Source organism: Mesoplodon bidens (genome assembly GCF_964165515.1).
Source record: "Mesoplodon bidens genome assembly, contig: HAP1_SCAFFOLD_103, whole genome shotgun sequence".
Lineage (NCBI taxonomy): Eukaryota > Metazoa > Chordata > Mammalia > Artiodactyla > Ziphiidae > Mesoplodon > Mesoplodon bidens.
Genome location: NW_027672700.1, coordinates 1,646,051 through 1,662,861, shown reverse-complemented (window position 1 = coordinate 1,662,861; position 16,811 = coordinate 1,646,051). Strand labels below are relative to the sequence as shown.

Genomic DNA, 16,811 nt, shown 5'->3' with positions numbered 1-16,811 from the left:
AAAAAAAAAAATAAAAATAAAACTGTGGACTGTTGGGAATTCCCTGGTGGTCCAGTGGTTAGGACTCAGTGCTCTCAGTGCTCTCACTGCTGAGGGCCTGGGTTCAATTCCCGGTCAGGTAACTAAGATCCCACAAGTGCACGGCGAGGCCAAAAAACGAAATAAATGAAACTATGGAATGTCTTCCCTGAGTCACTTTTGAAGCAGAAATTTGGGGTTTGTAGTCTGAAGCCTGCTGTAGCTAGAGGACTATTTATCTATCTAAGTTTCTCTAAGCAGCGTTTTACTACTTGTCTTATGATTGGTTCCTTGGTCTTAAATCATTCTTCTCTGGAGATGCTACTTTACTTTTATAAGTTGAAAGGTAAATTTGGTGCATGATGACAGTCTGGTGGGTTTTATTTGAGCATGTCATAACCTTTAAAACAACTTTCACTCTGAGTACATAGTGATGCTTATGCTAAAGTCTCAGTAAGCATACTGTCCAGGAAATTTGATTGTTTGCAAGTGTCAGAAAACCAACTAAAACTAGCCTAGGCCAAAAAAAAAAAGCTCATGGAACTGAAAAGGCCAAAAGCTGAGGCTTAGGCCCAGCTGGATCCAGGCGCCCAAATCATGGTCAGGAATCTGACTCTTTCTTCCCTGTTAGCTTCCCAATCTCAGACAGACTCTTGCCTCACCTGTAGGAAAGTGGCCACCAGCAGCCCCAGCACCCTACAAAGTAGCAGTTCCAGGGATAGAGCCAGCATCTTCATTGACAGTGGCTTGGATCACGTGGCTTCCCCTGAACCAATCACTGAGGCCAGGGGCCAGGAATGCTCTGATTGGCCAGGCCTGGGTTATGGTCTCACCCCTGGGGTGGAAGGGTCAGAGTTCTATGGACTCAGGATTGTCAGGGAAAGGGTGTCTTCCCTGAAAAAAAATTAAGGTGCCCATCCAGAAGATGGAAGAAATGGATGCGGGGGAGGCACAAACAAAGGAGATGTCCATGACATTAGGAAGCATTCCTATTGCCTAAGTGGAGCCTTCCTAACGGGATTTGCCACTAGGGATCTGGGGGGAGGAAAATGATGAATAATCCACTTTTCCATTGGAAAAGTCCCAGGCCAGTCTCCAAGGAAGCAGAGTTGCTCATTTCTCTCCTGTGGTGAACTGATGTGATGAGAAGCTCAGAGTCTGGGCCTTAGTTGTCCATCCCCAAGAAGGGTGGTGTTTCCACGTTCCTGGGACCTCTGAATAGGGCTCGTTCTTGAGGAGGATGTGGCTTTACTGTACCGGGGGTTGAGAAGCCGGCAACTGAGTGAATGACCAGAGAGTATGGTGCCCTTCAGAACAAAGCCTCTTTCTGGTCAAGCTTTGTCATCTCCTACCTGACCTTGTAGGATTTCCTCTACCCTGTGCTCTTACAGGTCCCGTGGGGACTTAACTTATGTGATGAGAACTCCTGAGGCTGGGTGTTTTATATCAAAGGCGATTTCCCGAGACCAGTGAAGTGGAGGGCACGGGGCAGCAGACAGCCTCAGGCTCGGCCTCTGCAGCAGAAACTCACACAAAAGGACCCCTGAGGCTGTGTTGTCACCAGATGTCTACAGGCGATGCAGATGACATCGGGGGAGGTGGAGACGGGAGCGCGGGCTGAACCCTTAGAATCCTGCTGAGACAGAACCCAGACTCGGTCAGGAACCGGGCCGCGTCCTGCTTCCTCTGGCAGACCACACCCTTTGTTACCAAATCAGAACCACGTTGCTCCTTCTCTGAACTTAGTTGATGATCATTCATTCATTCATTCATTCCGTCTCTCTATCTGGCAAGACCGAATTGAAGCAGGCCAAGTCTAGGGGTAGCAAAAGCTATTTGCAAAAATCCGGCTGTTTTCTCATTAGATTCTATTTCCCATTTTATGGACTGACCAGGAAGCTGATTAGAACTTGAAAGGAAAGGAAAAACCGTAAGATTGAAGATTTACAAGAAAATGGGAAAATTAGATGGGCCAGATCTCCTTTAACACAGCTGGGAAAAACCCAAACGAATGGCTTTTCTGAACAGCTCAAAGGGACTTAATTCTTTTAAGTTCCAAAACCTAAAAATGATGTATAACTTGGCGGTTCTGTGTTCTAAATGTATAACCCTGATTTCTCACACTGAAGCCCCGTACATGATTTACCCTTTTCTTGGGGACATAGAATTATTACCCGTCTCTGAGTTACGGTGACACCCCGGTAGCTGTTGAGATAAAGGCCATTTGTCCTGGCAGCAAGTAGCACCCTCTCCTGGCTTCTGAGATCTACTGGCCATGTTTTCTAGTCTCCATTCTGTCTTTCCAGGTCCATGGCTCCTCCATGCTGCGGTCAGTGTCCCTGCTCGCCACCATCACCCCTACCCCCGAGGCCCTTCCAGACCATGGGAATTAAGCTCCACATCTATGTATGTTAAATTCTTCTGTAAGGAAGCCGGTCTCTTCTCCCTCCTTTATGTATTTACTCACTAATGTATCTATGTCAGTATGGATCCATGTATACTGATTTTACACTTTGAATTATAACCCAATACTCATTAAATATTTCTTCGCTCAAATTCTTCCAGCCTTGGCCACTGGGAGCTCTTTCAGATTGCTTGCTGTGTCCTTGAGCATCTCCCCACCTTTTCGTTTGGGGCACTTGCTTACTCTCTGCTGTTACAAGATGCACCAGGCTTAGCATGTGTTTTCCCCATCCCAACCCCAGAATCAAAGTGCTTTTTATTTACACTCCATTTGCCAACTGTTCAGCTCAGTCAGCGAACACCTACCATGAGTAGCAGGCACTCTGCTGGGTGCCAGCACAGCCAGCAATTGGCTGGTAAATATTTAATGACCAGCTCTCTGGGAAAAGTAAAGTACATGGATGCATAGCATAAGGTTTACTGATATAAAGAATGTGTAGCACAGTCTATCCATGTAACAAAATATACAGTACTCTTTCTTGTAAATTCTATATAGCCAGCTGAGTCTCACAGAATGCTTTCATTGACTTTAGGTGAACTCTTGTATCCATAGCCAATTTCTCATTGCAGTTGACGAATGAGAGAGTTTCCAACCTGAGCACTGGTGGGTATTTTTGGATATTTTGGATTTATGAATAATACAAGTGAAAAAAGAAAGACGTTAGAACTTCACATGTTCATCAGTGACATGAGTGACTTTGTTGCTGCATCAGATAATAATTTTTAAATACTGGAAGAACGTTTCCCCAATTTTTTGCTCTATTCATAACATAACGGCTAAGACACAACATGCTTTTGTATAATCTGCATTGTTAACATTTTCTCCATTACCGTCTTAAGTCTAGGCAATCAACAAAACAAACAAAGAAACAAAATCAAGCTCTACATGAACCACCATTATTAAACCTATTTATAAAACTTTTTAAAAACCAAGCCCTCATTTATAACATTTCCTGATTTCTATGGTGTAGTTCGCACTCCACGGTCAATTTCAAGCTCCCAATGACACATCCCTGAATACAGAGAAGGAAAGAGAGGTGTGGTAACACATTACTATGTAACATTTCCAACAGAAACATATAGTAGAGTGAAATAACCTCAAGAGCATAGGTAATAATAAAATAGAGTAAAATAGGAAGGGGTGACTTTTAAGTTTGTATACCAATTGTTTCTGATATAATTTAATTGTAACTTTATGTAAGTTAATTCTTATTAATGGCTGTGTTTCTCAACCAGTTGGCAAAATTCCTGGACATTTAACAATCAGTTCTCGTGGGCGGGTACCAGCTGGCCCCAGCACTCCTCTGGTACAGCAGTGAACATACCACAGGTCTTCCCGGATGGAGGCTGGGGTCCTCTGAGCTGCTTCCAGGGCGTGGCATGTACCAGAAAGAATAACACTTCCATAAGACAGTTGTCAGTGTTCCTAGAAAATCCCATTTCTAAGTAGCCCATGCGATGTCTTGTGTTTTTTCACACCATCTAATGTTCATTTCCTTTTTTTAACTTGGAAAATATCCTATCATTCACTAACCAATCGTCTAAGATCCATTTGTGAGTATGGAAAGCAGGTAATAAATCATGACTTCGAGTAACCTAGAAGTCCTAAGAGCACAGGTATTGGAGTCAAATTGTGTCACCACTTCCTGGCCGTGAGAGGTTGGGCGAGTCATTTAACCTCTCTGAGCTCAGTTTCTTAATCCACACAATGAGGGGTAAAATGCCTCCTGCAAGATTATTCTGGAGATCAGATGAGACCACATGCATTAAGTGCCCAGCACAGTCTGTGGCACATCTGTGGCTTCTCTACACAGTGGCTCATAGTCGTTGTATTGTCCACAATTACTTACAAATGGCAGAGCACATAACAAGCTCTCCAAGGGCAAGGTCTAAGTTTCCACCTTCTCTGCAGGCTCCAGGGCTTCCTGGCAGAATTCATGTGTACTGTAGGCACTCGATGTGCAAACTACTTCGAATTTTTTTTAGGGTGTCCCATTCAGCTTACACTCTTTTCAGGGTTAGAAGCAGATATTGGGGAAATAACACAAAGAACAAATAGATAATTTGAAAAAAAATGGATAGTGATTTCTTGAGTAAATCATTGACCTGTGTTTATTAAAGCTAATATAAATTCAGCCGTGGATGTGGTCATGGTTAATCCAGGTGGTTGACAACCTGCTTTTTTTTTTTTTTTTTTCTGTACACGGGCCTCTCACTGTTGTGGCCTCTCCCGTTGTGGAGCACAGGCTCCAGACGCGCAGGTTCAGCGGCCATGTCTCACGGGCCTAGCCGCTCTGTGGCATGTGGGATCTTCCCGGACCGGGGCACGAACCCGTGTTCCCTACATCGGCAGGCGGACTCTCAACCACTGCACCACCAGGGAAGCCCCAACCTGCTATTTTAAAGGTAGTATGGAAAAGAAATCAGGAGTATCACATATGCTACCTCAAAAACAAAACAAAAAAACCCAACCATGGCAACATACCATATGGTCAGAGAACAGACACAAAGAAAGAGAAAAGGCATTAGCGTGTATTTTTAAACTAAAGTTTCTAAAAACAGACTTGAAGACTTCCCTGGTGACACAGTGGATAAGAATCCACCTGCCAGTGCAGGGGACACAGGTTCGAGCCCTGGTCTGGGAAGATCCCATATGTCGTGGAGGAACTAAGCCCATGCGCCACAACTACTGAGCCTGGGCTCTAGAGCCCACGTGCCACAACTGCTGAGCCCATGTGCCCCAGCTACTGCAGCCCATGCGCCTAGAGCCCACACTCCGAAACAAGAGAAGCCACCACAAGGAGAAGCCTGCGCACCACAACAAGAGTAGACCCCGCTCGCCGCAACTAAAGAAAGCCTGCACGTAGCAACGAAAACCCAACACAGACAAAAATAAATAGAATTAAATCTAAAATAAATAAATAATAAAAACAAACTTGTTGATAACTGACCTTGACCCCATGCTTCCTGTACAGCCCAGAGCTAGCTTTTAATGTGAGTCTTCTTCTTATGTTTGCTTTTCTCCCTGCCTGTATCGTTGTAGTTGCCAGCAGCAATTTCTGAGAAAACCTTGACCTTCCCTTTGATAAAACAAGCCGGGAAACTAGAGAAAACCAACTTTAACCATCCAACTAAAGCTACCCACAACCAACATGCTTCAGAGAAAAAAAAAAAAAAAACCTTTATTTTAAAATTTTTAAACCCGAAGAGCTTGGAGTCTCTGCTGCGTTTATACATCTTTGGCTCCTTCCCACTAGGGGCCCTATCGTTCGGGCTCTATGTGCTGCAAGCAACAGAAACCAGCTCTAGCCAGCCTCAGGGATGGAGCACTTCAGGGTAGCACCCCAGCCAGTGCTCAGAACCAGCTTCCTTATTTTCCCCACCATGTTCACAGCAGCATAGTTATAATAGCCATGAGGTAGAAACCACCCAAGTGCCCATGACGCTTAATGGATTAAAAAAATACACTCTAAACTGTATGGTGGAATATTATTTAGCCTTAAAAATGAAGGAAGGGCTTCCCTGGTGGCGCAGTGGTTGAGAGTCCGCCTGCCGATGCAGGGGACACGGGTTCATGCCCCAGTCCGGGAGGATCCCGCATGCCGCGGAGCAGCCGGGCCCGTGAGCCATGGCCGCTGAGCCTGCGCGTCCGGAGCCTGTGCTCCACAACGAGAGAGGCCACAGCAGTGAGAGGCCCGCCTACCACACACACACAAAAATAATAAAATAAAAGAAGGAAATTCTGACATGTTACAACATGGATGAACCTTGAGGGCATTATGCTAAGTGAAATACGCCAGTCACAAAAAGACAGGTACCATGTGATTTCACTTATTTGAGGTACTTGGTACTTAGAGTAGTCCAATTCATAGAGACACAATGTTGGTCACCACGGGCTGGGTGGCGGAGGGAATGGGGAGTTGTTGTCTAATGGTTAATAGAGTTTACGTCTTGCAAGACGAAAAAGTTCTGGAGATCCATCTCACAGAAATGTGACTATACTTAACACCACTGAACTGTATACTTTAGAATGGCTAAGATGATAAATTTTATGTTGCAGGTTATTTACCACAATTTGAAAAATAAATAAAACGCTTCCTTCTCTCCATGTCTGGGCTCCACTCCCTCATGCTGGCTGCATTCTGAAGTCCCACCAGGTCACTCCAGATCCTGGTGTCCAGCCAAGTCTTCTTGGGTCTCCTTGGCTCTGATTGCATCACTTGCCCCACCACTGAACCAATCAGTATGTCCAGGGAGTGTGATTGGTTGAGTGCTTAGCCCCACCCACAGCAATGGGCCGACAGATTGGGAGGGAGATTCCTGGAATTTCCAGAAGAGCCAGGTGGGTTGCGGCCTGTCCACTACGGCAGTGAACCACTTGAGGCATGAGATGTGAGCACTCCCTTTAGCACCCTGGCAGTTAGTGGGCAGTGAGGCACATCTACCTGAGCATCCCAGCACAAAAGGGAATTCCTCCACACTACCCGTGGTCTCTCGATTTGTTTTCTATCAGGCGGGGGTAAAACATATTCAAATTTCCCCCTTCCCACCTTCAGCCCTTTCATTCGATAAATCTTTATTAAATCGATGAGGAAAGGTTGTAGGAATGATTGAGGCAAGACAGCCCCAGAGGAGAGGACGGGAGGGATAGGATGGATGGAGAAGTGAGTGCAAGGCAGGAGCAGGACACCTCAGCTTCTGAAAGGAGAGAAAGGAAGAAAGCTTAGGTGGAGACCGAGGTGGCCACAGTGGAGAGAAATTCGGATCTTCACATAAGGTAACAGAGTTCTGGAACACTACCAAGTCCGTTCCTGAAACAGGTTTCAACGGGGCCAGTGTCATCATAAATGCTGGGCCAGGTGTCGCCAGGCAATTGGAGTTTGATTTTCCCAAACAGTGTTCTCCCTGACTCCAAAAAAGTCTTCAGGGGAATTCACCAGATTCTTGACTTGGCTGGGAAAGACTGTAGCTAAAAGACTGGTTTGGGAACCTGAGTGAGTGGAGAACCTTCCTCTTGAATACAATCCAGCTGGAGCTATAGGAAGTTCTGTCTGCCAGTGCTCCTATTTCGGAAGCATTCTGTCCTGTTTCTCATTCTGTGTCTGCAGTCTGCAGAAAGAGAAACGTGACCGTCACAGGCGGCAAACCTTTGAACTTAGCTTCTTCCTTGAAAAGTGTGTTTTTTTCTGCCAAGCGACTGGGGGTGGGGTTGGGGCAGAGAAGGGAGAGAGAGACAGAGAGGGAAAGAGCTTTCCAGAACCCCAGTCCCACCACCCTCTCCACCACCACCTGAGCTTGGTGAAGTCCTTAACCTCTCCAAGCCTCATTTGTAAGCTAGGAATAAGGAGAGCTCCTCCCCTTCAGGGCTATCACGAGAAATCGGTGAGTAATTACAGTAAATGGTAGCATTCACGATGTCACGGTTTAACCACTAGGCACAGGGAGGGATGGCCACAACAGCATTAACCAAGACAAAGCCAGGTGTCAGCACCTCTCAGCATTTGCTTCTCCCGGTGTAGATGGATTTTGATGTGCTCTCTAATGAAAGTAGATACAGACATCTTCCGCCGGGTCAGATGAAAAAAGGTTCCCTCGATAGATATTTATGGAGCGTCTGCCAAGAATCAGATGTGGCAGATGTTGAGGATCACAGGCTAATGAGCCAGCTTGGTTTCGAGCCAGTTGGGGTGCCTGCCACCCCAGAGCTCTCGGCTTCGGGGAAGAGGTGGAATGGGAGTGCCAGGGAGACACACAGTGTGGATGTGTGTGTCCTGGAGAGCTGGGCTTGAATCTCGGAGATGTGTTCATTCATTCTTTCAACCAATATTTAAGGACCTACTGTGTATGTGCCAAGGGTTTATTCTAGGAGCTGAGGATACGGTGCTGAGCAAGGTAGACAAAAAGCTGTCAGCCTCTCAGAGCTCAGAGGTGGCGTTGTACCAGCTCAGACGCTCACTGCCAAATCTGTGATCCTGGGAAAGTCACTAGGTCTTGCTCAGCCTCGGGCTCATCACAAAGCATCAGGGGTATTAAATGAGGTAATGCATGTGAATCTCTTGACTGGGTGCCTGGCACGAAGGCTGCACCCAATAAATGGTGGTGCGATAGTGTGCAAGGTGACCCATGGTGGGGACCGCCATCCCAAATTTGGGGAGAGTGTGGGAGGGATTCTTGGGAGAAGTGACTTATACGCCGAAATCTAGGGCAGCAATTATGTCGCCGGGACAGAAAGGTGAAGACCACCCCAGCTGCTCGTAACCTCCCCTGACCCTCTTGTCTGCCCCTGCAGGTCTCCTTCCCATGGGTGAGGGGCCCAGCACCTTGGCCAAGGCCACAGCCACCTTGGGCCACCCAGGAACTGAACCAGTCACCCTCACCAACACAGACCCCCTTCTACCCGGGCATCTGGACAGCGCCAGTGCAGAGGAGCTGGTCGCAGGGGTCCCCCGAGCCCCCCATGGTCCCACCAGCCTCCCACAGGCGGCCCGTGAGTGCCAGCGAGAAGATGTTCTCCTTCAAGGTGGACAGAGCCGCCCACAGCGTTCCCATCATCAGGCAAGGTACTCATGGGTGCTTCCTTGGCGGCTTAGGGGAGGGGCGTTTGCTAGGAGGATGGGTCTCAGTTTCTGCTTTCCCCTTTTTTTAAAAATTTTTATTGAGGTGCAGTTGATTTACAGTGTTGTGTTAGTTTCAGGTATGCAGCACACTGAATCTGTTCAACATATACATGTATCCACTCTTTTTGAGATTCTTTTCCCATATAGACCATTACAGAGTATTGAGGAGAGTTCCCTGTGCTATCCAGTAGGTCCTTCTTAGTTATCTCTTTTATGTATAGTATTGTGTATGTCAATCCCTCTCTTCCAATTTATCCCTCCCCCCTCTTATTCCCGGCAACCATAAGTTTATTTTCTACATCTGTAACTCTATCTCTGTTTTGTAGATAAGTTCATTTGTACCTTTTTTTAGATTCCACATATAAGCAATATGGTATGATATTTGTCTTCCTCTGGCTTTTGCTTATGTTCTCTGGTTTTGAAGTAGAACATAATCAAATGTGAAAAAATTGGGATAAGCAGAAAGTTAGAAAACAGTAAAAGATAAGCTGTCACCCTTATCACCAGAATTCTCCCTGTTGACTTTTTGGTACAAACTCCTCCAAGACTGTGCTCTGCCCATCTGCACACGTCAGTACCTGTGTGGTGAGTGTGTGTGTGTGTGTGTGTGTGTACATATATATGAATATATATGAATTTGTATCAGAATCTAAATTTATATACTTCAACTCAGATGTACAGACATATTGGTAACTGAAATCCCTCTTGCCTTAGGAGGTTTTTAAATATTTTATTACCATTTTACAGGTAAGAGGAGACTGAGGCTTATGGAGAAAATTACTTCTCCAGAGGTTATGTATTCAATCTAATCTAAAATAACGCTTTTCAGTCAAATTTAAGGCTGGTTATCTCAGTGACTGTCACTTACAGCCTGGTCACTTTGGGGACACACAGCCATCAGGGTTTCCTTCTCCCCCCTCCCCCCCAGAAGGCCTCATGGCACTTGGGGAGGAGACTTCCTGTCTGTCACCATCCTCTTGGCCTTGCCAGGCTTACTGGCAGAGTAGCTGGGTCGACTTAGTCCCTGGCATGATTCCCAGGTTTCTTCTGTGGCCACTGGTGTGGAGGTCCCATTCTCTGTTTTCTGTGTCCCAGCCCCAGACCCCTCTGAGTCCCCAGGTCTCTCGATGCCTCCACACCCTTCCCTGGTCTCACTCAGGACCACTCACCTAGTCACTCCCCTCAGCCATTCAAATAATAGTTATTATTCTGAAATAAACAGACTAAGGAGCAAATGAAAGGTATCTCTGCAGTTTACATCATCATCATCATCATCTAAGGAATGCTCATGTACCAACCACCCAAGTTAAGAAATTACTCAGCCATTTCCCCTCAGCATTTTTTTAATTTAATTTTATTTATTTCTTTATTTATGGCTGTGTTGGGTCTTCACTTCTGTGCGAGGGCTTTCTCCAGCTGCGGCGAGCAGGGGCCACTCTTCATCGCGGTGCGCGGGCCTCTAACCATCGCGGCCTCTCTTGTTGCGGAGCACAAGTTCCAGCCGCACAGGCTCAGTAGTTGTGGCTCACGGGTCCAGCTGCTCCGTGGCATGTGGGATCTTCCCAGACCAGGGTTCAAACCTGTGTCCCCTGCATTGGCAGGCAGACTCTCAAACACTGCGCCACCAGGGAAGCCCCCCCCCAGCATTTTAATGTGAAAACTTTCAAACATACAGCAAAGCAAAAAGAATTTTACAGAGACAGCTCTCCTCCTAATTCTACCGCTAACACTTTGCTGTACTCTTTATTACATTTCTGTCTACCCATCCTTCTTGTCCTGCATTAATCCATCTTATTTTTTGGATGCATTTCAAAATAAATAGCACACATCTGTAGTCCTCCCCCTAAATGTTTTAGCACATATACCATTAACTAGAACTCAACATTTTTTGTCTCCTTCATGTAAAATGAACACAGAATGTGTATTAGTTATCATGAATGCATAACGAATTCTCCCCAAACGTAGTAGCCTAAAGCAAAATCAAACATGTGTTATCATCTATACGGTTTCTGTGGGGTCAGGAGTTTGGCAGCAGCTTAGCAGGACGGCTGTGGCTCAGGGTCCCTCGTAAGGCTGCAGTCATCTGAAGGCTTGACCTGGGCCAGAGGATCCACTTCGAACACGGCTGCTCACATGGGTGTCAGCAGGAGGCCCCGGTTCCTCACCACATGGGCCTCCCCAGAGAGTGGCTCGAGCGTTCTCATGACACGGCAGCTGCTCCTCCTGAGCAAGTGATCCTGGAGGACAAGATGGAAATGGCAACATCTCTTGTGACTAAGCCTCAGAAGTCATGCTCTGTCATTGTTGCAATATCCTGATGGTTACCCAGGGCGTCACCCTCCAGTGTGGGAGAAGACTACACACGGGCCTGAAGACCAGGAGGCGGGGATTATCAGCAGTCATCTTGGAGGCCGGCTACCACAGCCTGCCCTCGGGTCCTCAATGATTCACACTCCTCCTCCTCTCTCCCGAGGCCCCCCAAAATCTCACCCCAGTAACAGCATCGGCTCAAATTCCAGAATCTCGTCTAAATCAAGTCCAGGTACAGATGGGGCTCATGGGTGTAGTACGTTACGTTCAGCTCATCAAGTTCAAGTACTACTTCCAGAAATCTGAAGACCTCTGAACAAAGGGTCTGTCCCTTACACACCCAGCACATATTGGTGGGACAGACATAGCATCACTGCTACATACACTCCTCTTGTTCCAAAAGAAGAAAAACAGGAAACACACAGGAGTCCCTGGCCCAAAGCAGTTCTGAAGTCCAGCTGGGAAAATATCGGCAGTTCCTTGACTGGGCTTCAGTCCAACTCTTGCCCAGAAATGACTTTCCAGGGCTCTTGGCTCTGCCCCTGGTCCGTGAGTTCCGCCTTCTGAGTCGTCCTCCCTTTCCTATGAAAGGTGTCCCATGGATGTGGCTGCATAGTTTTATAGCCTGCTTCCTGCCTGTAGAAGCTTGGGGGTCCAGACACTTCTTTGACTTTTGTGGGTCTCTGTCAGTGTGAGTTGGCAGTGCTTCTTATTGGGGTTCATCCTATCAGGCAAAACCCACGCCCACAGACTTTTTTGTCACATGCCCTTCCACCATGGGCTTCTGCAAAGACTGACAAAGGACAGAAGCTTCTTAGAAGCCCAGTTCTTTGACCGAAGGGTTCTCTTGGACACTGCCCTGGATCTGTATTCTTAACAAAGGATTTTACAACCACACCCTCAGCTTCTTCTCTGGACTGTGTTTTCTTGAGAGTGCCCTTGATTTGATCTTTGCCCAGAACCTGTTTCTTACATTTCATTTGCCACCTGGAGAGGCAGGGAATTTTCAAGCCCAGAACATTGCCCTGATTTAACAGCCCTTCCTTTAACTGTCTCTCCCCCTCACATTTCACTATAAGTAGCAAGAAGTAACCAGGCAGCACCTTCCAAGACTCTGTCTGGGACTCTCTTTAGCTTGACCACTAAGCCTCACCACAAACATTTTCTACCTTCCTCATGACCACAGGCAATGTGTTAGGAAACCTTCTGCCACCACCTAACAAGGATCCCTTAACCCCAGTAACATTTTCCTCACTTTCCTGGAACCCTTCCCTCACTGCCTCCTCAAAGGCCATCGGGCTTCTACTAAGACTATTCAGGCTTTCTCAAGGACTCTTGGCCAAAGTCCTCCAGCTTCTGGCCACTGTTCCATCCCAAACCACTCCACATTGTAGGGTTTTTGTTAAATTTTCCACCACTCCTGGTGCCCAAACCTGTATTTGCTACTTATTGTTGCATAACAAATTACTGCAGGATGTAATGGCCTAAAACAACAGTAAACATTTGTTATCTCCTAGTTTCTCTGAGTCAGGAAGTTGGGAATGGCTTCGCTGGGGGATTCTTGCTCAGGCTTGTCCATGAGGTGGCAGTAATGGTGGTGGCTGGGCTGTGGTCCTCTGGGGGCTTGTCTGGGGCTGGAGGACCCACCTCTAGGATGGTTCACTCACATGGCTTTTGGTAAGAGGCCTCAGTTCTTCACTAAGTGCACCTCTCCATACGTTGCTTGAGCATCCTCAAGCTGCCAGCTCCTCCAGACAAGTAGTCCTAGAGAGTGAGGCAGAAGCTGCAATGTCTTTTAGGATCTAACCTCAGGAATCAAACTGTGTCATTTCTGCAATATCCTTGGTTACATAGAGAAGCTTTGTTACGGACTGAATTGCATTCCCCCAAAATGCATATGCTGAGGCCTCAATCCCAATATCGCAGAATGTGACCATATTTGGAGATAGTGTATTGAAATAGATGAGTAAGTTAAAATGAGATGATTGGGTGGGCCCTAATCCAAGGGCTGGTGTCCTTGTAAGAAGAGAGAGAGAGACGCCAGGGATGCACGTGCACAGAGAAAAGGGCATGTGAGGACACAGCAGGAAGGTGGCTGTCTGCAAGCCAAGGAGAGAGGCCTAACCCTGGCCACACCTTGATCTTGGACTTCCAGCCTCCAGAACTGTGAGAAAATGAATTTCTTTTGTTAAGACCTCCTGTGGTGTTTTGTTATGGCAGCCCCAGCTAACTAATATAAAGTCCATCCAGTATTGGAGAGGATGATGCAAGGGTCTGAATACCAGGAGACAAGAATCAGTGGGGCCATCTTGGAGACTGGCTACCACACCCTGAAAGGTGTTAGACCTTGAATGTGCTCACTGAGTTGTGCCAGTCGTGCACAACTATGTAACCCAAATTCCTATCAAGATATAGAACATTACCATCACCCCAGAAAGTTCCCTCATGTCCCTCGCCAGTCAATTCCCAGCCCCAGGCCCCAGAGGCACCCACTCTTCTGAATTCTTTTCCCGCCATGGATTAGATATTCCTGTTCTAGAATCTCAAGTACACAGAACCATGTAGTACATGTTCCTTTGTGGAAGGCTTTTTTCACTCAGCATAGTATTTCTGAGATTCATTCATTTTGTTGTATGCATCATGTTCTGTCTTATGAACATATATACAGGGTTTGGGTTTTTTTTTTTTAATGTGTCCTTTGGACACATGGCACATGGGCTGTTTCTTTTCTTTTTTTCACTCCGCCATTTAAATTTTTCCACTGTAATCACCGGTTTCTCCAGTGCCATGCTGAACTTGGGGCTTCTCTGAAGGCCTTGGATTCCCCCTGGAGAAATGAAGGATGAGTCGTATGGCTTAGAGTCCCTCACATCTACCTGGGCTCTATCTCCTCAGCCTCTCAGCCAGGTCTCATGTTTCCAAATGTTTGCCCTCGTTCCCCTGACACTCTCGCCATCCTCAGAAAAGGACTTTCATCTTCCCGTGTCATGGGGAGTTCCTTTGTGTCTGGGCCTCTCTACTCCACGCTTTAGAGAAAACTCTGTGCTCCAGTCCTCCATGCTGTCTCTTGACAGAAAACACCTCTTTTTAAGGGTTCCGAGAAAGCTCTTTCCTCTCTTAGCAAAGCTGGGTTCTTCCAATTAAATTGGCTTACTGTTAGACTGTCACCTTGCTTTAGACTTGAAAAATTCTATTTGAAAACCCAAAGCCAAGGATTTATTTACTGCAGATCAGGTCAGGGTTTCTCAATCTTGGCACAGTGACAGGTGGGTCGCATAACTCCTTGTTGAAGGATCTGTCCTGTCCACTGTCGAATGTTTAGCAGCATCCCTGACTCCTACCCACCAGAGATACCAGTAGCAACACCACCACCACCAACCGCCCTAACTGTGGTACTCAAAAATGTCTCCAGACATTGTCAAAAATCAAAACATCATTTTGCCTGGGGGAAAAATCACCCTGTTCTAGTTAATACTCATCCTTCCTTTACCACAAGGCAATAAAACGTCAGCTCCAAGGCCAAATCTTAATGGCAAGAGCTCATGGGAGGTGGGGAAGAATTACTGAGAAAAGAAAATATGTGGAGTGACTTATTAAAATAGCATCTTGATTCATATATATATATATATTTTTTTTCCCAATAATGGGACCATATGAACCTAACATAGGTAACCTTTTTTTTTCTTTTTTTGGCCGTGCCGCTCAGCTTGCAGGATCTTTGTTCCCCAGCCAGGGATGGAACCTGTGCCCCCTGCAGTGGAAGCACAGAATCCTAATCACTGGACTGCCAAGGAATTCCGTACCTGATTTTTAAAATTCAATAATATGTCATAAACATCTTCCCACTTCAATACATTGACTACATAGTGGTTAAAAGCATAGGCTCTGAATCCAACAAACTTAGGTTCATCCCTTGACTCTACCACTTACCAGCTGTGTGTCCTTGAGCAGGTGACTTGACGTCTCTGTGCCTCATATCTCTCACGTATAAAATGGAGATGGGAATAATAATGCCTATCTCACTGGGTTGTTATGAAGACGAAATCGTATCCTGCCTGTAAGTGCTGAGCACGGCGCCTGGTGCATAGCGAACATTCAGTAAATATTAAAATATTTAATATTTTAATATTTAAATTTTAAATTTTACAATCTTAATAATTTGTATATTTTAAAATTTTAATATTTAAATTTTAAATATTAAAATTTAAAAATTAAGTTATTACCTAACCATGATTGTTATTTAACTTTTATTTACAACTTACAATGTCTTAAAGACACAGTTAAGGTGCACACATACTGCCCCTGCTGCAGACTGGTGATTATTGGAGCGCACCAGGACAGCTGGGGGTTGTTAAAATATTAAAGTAACTCCCCTGCCTTTTGGCCAACAGCTCATGCCCGAAAATTCTTAAAGTGCCTGCGTCCCCATATCCGCCGTCCCACCGCTCCAGCCCTCCCGACTCTCCCTGGGGCTTCTCCCCACTGGGACCTCTGAAGGATCCAGCATCTAGAGTTAAGCCGGTTTGGTCATACATGGCCCTTAGGTTCTTTTTGATAAATAACAGTAGCCGGTAAAGAAGTTTGGGGCAGGTGAGGGGTAACTGCTCCCGCACCTCCCTGCCTGGGTGTAAGGAAAGCAAGTCTCAGAGCAAATTCTAGCCCCACAAAGACTTTGAGTAAACACACCTTCCCCAGTAAAGGGACCCCATTGATCAGCCTGTTCTGTAAGTTTGATGAAGTCCCCCCTCCGGCCATCATCTTGCAGGGAAGCGTCCCTCAAGACAGCCACGACAGGGTCGCAGAGGCAGCCGGAGTCACCCCTAGAGATGGCATCAGACGCCAGAACTCTAAGCTGAGACTGGACAGGGGCCCAGTTAGGGTCAGACCCCGAGGCCCTCCCTGGGGACACAGGCCAGGCAGTACCTTCGTCCAGTGGGAGCCGATTTCTTGAGGAATATGAAAACAGATGAAATCTTCCTCCTGAAAACTCAGTTTCCAAATTGCGATGCGCAATCAGTGTAAAATAAACCCCAGATTTCAAAGGCTTCATGCCTCGAAGGAAAAGAATATAAAATATCTCCATATTTTTTGTCGATTACGTGTTCAAATGATGCTTTTTAATGTATTGGGTTAAATAAAATTGATCATTAAAAAAATCCTCTCTTCTTTTTACCTTTTTAACGTGACTACTAGAAAATTGAAAATTGCATTCTGTAGCTCCCATTATTTCTCTATCAGGCACTGCTGCTGTAGTCAGTTAGGACTTTGCTGCTCAGGATCCAAGCGAGTCAGATGGGGGCAGTGAGCTTCAAATAAAAGTTTTCTAATCATGGACCTAGTTGGGGAGGTGGAGGGAGAGAAAATGGGCAGCTGCTGAAGTTCCAGGCCCTTGTGTTCCTCGCG

The 16,811-nt window shown here is 46.2% G+C and overlaps 1 protein-coding gene across 1 annotated transcript in view; it reads left to right on the top strand.

Annotated features, from left to right (window-relative positions):
• LOC308609789 (forkhead-associated domain-containing protein 1-like) overlaps window positions 1-16,811 on the top strand; it is a 101,146-nt gene that overhangs the window by 27,932 nt on the left and 56,403 nt on the right. Inside the window, exon 3 of the mRNA XM_081259091.1 lies at window positions 8,771-9,041. Within this exon, the coding sequence (XP_081115217.1) occupies window positions 8,771-9,041 (271 nt within the window). The remainder of the gene's footprint in view (window positions 1-8,770; window positions 9,042-16,811) is intronic.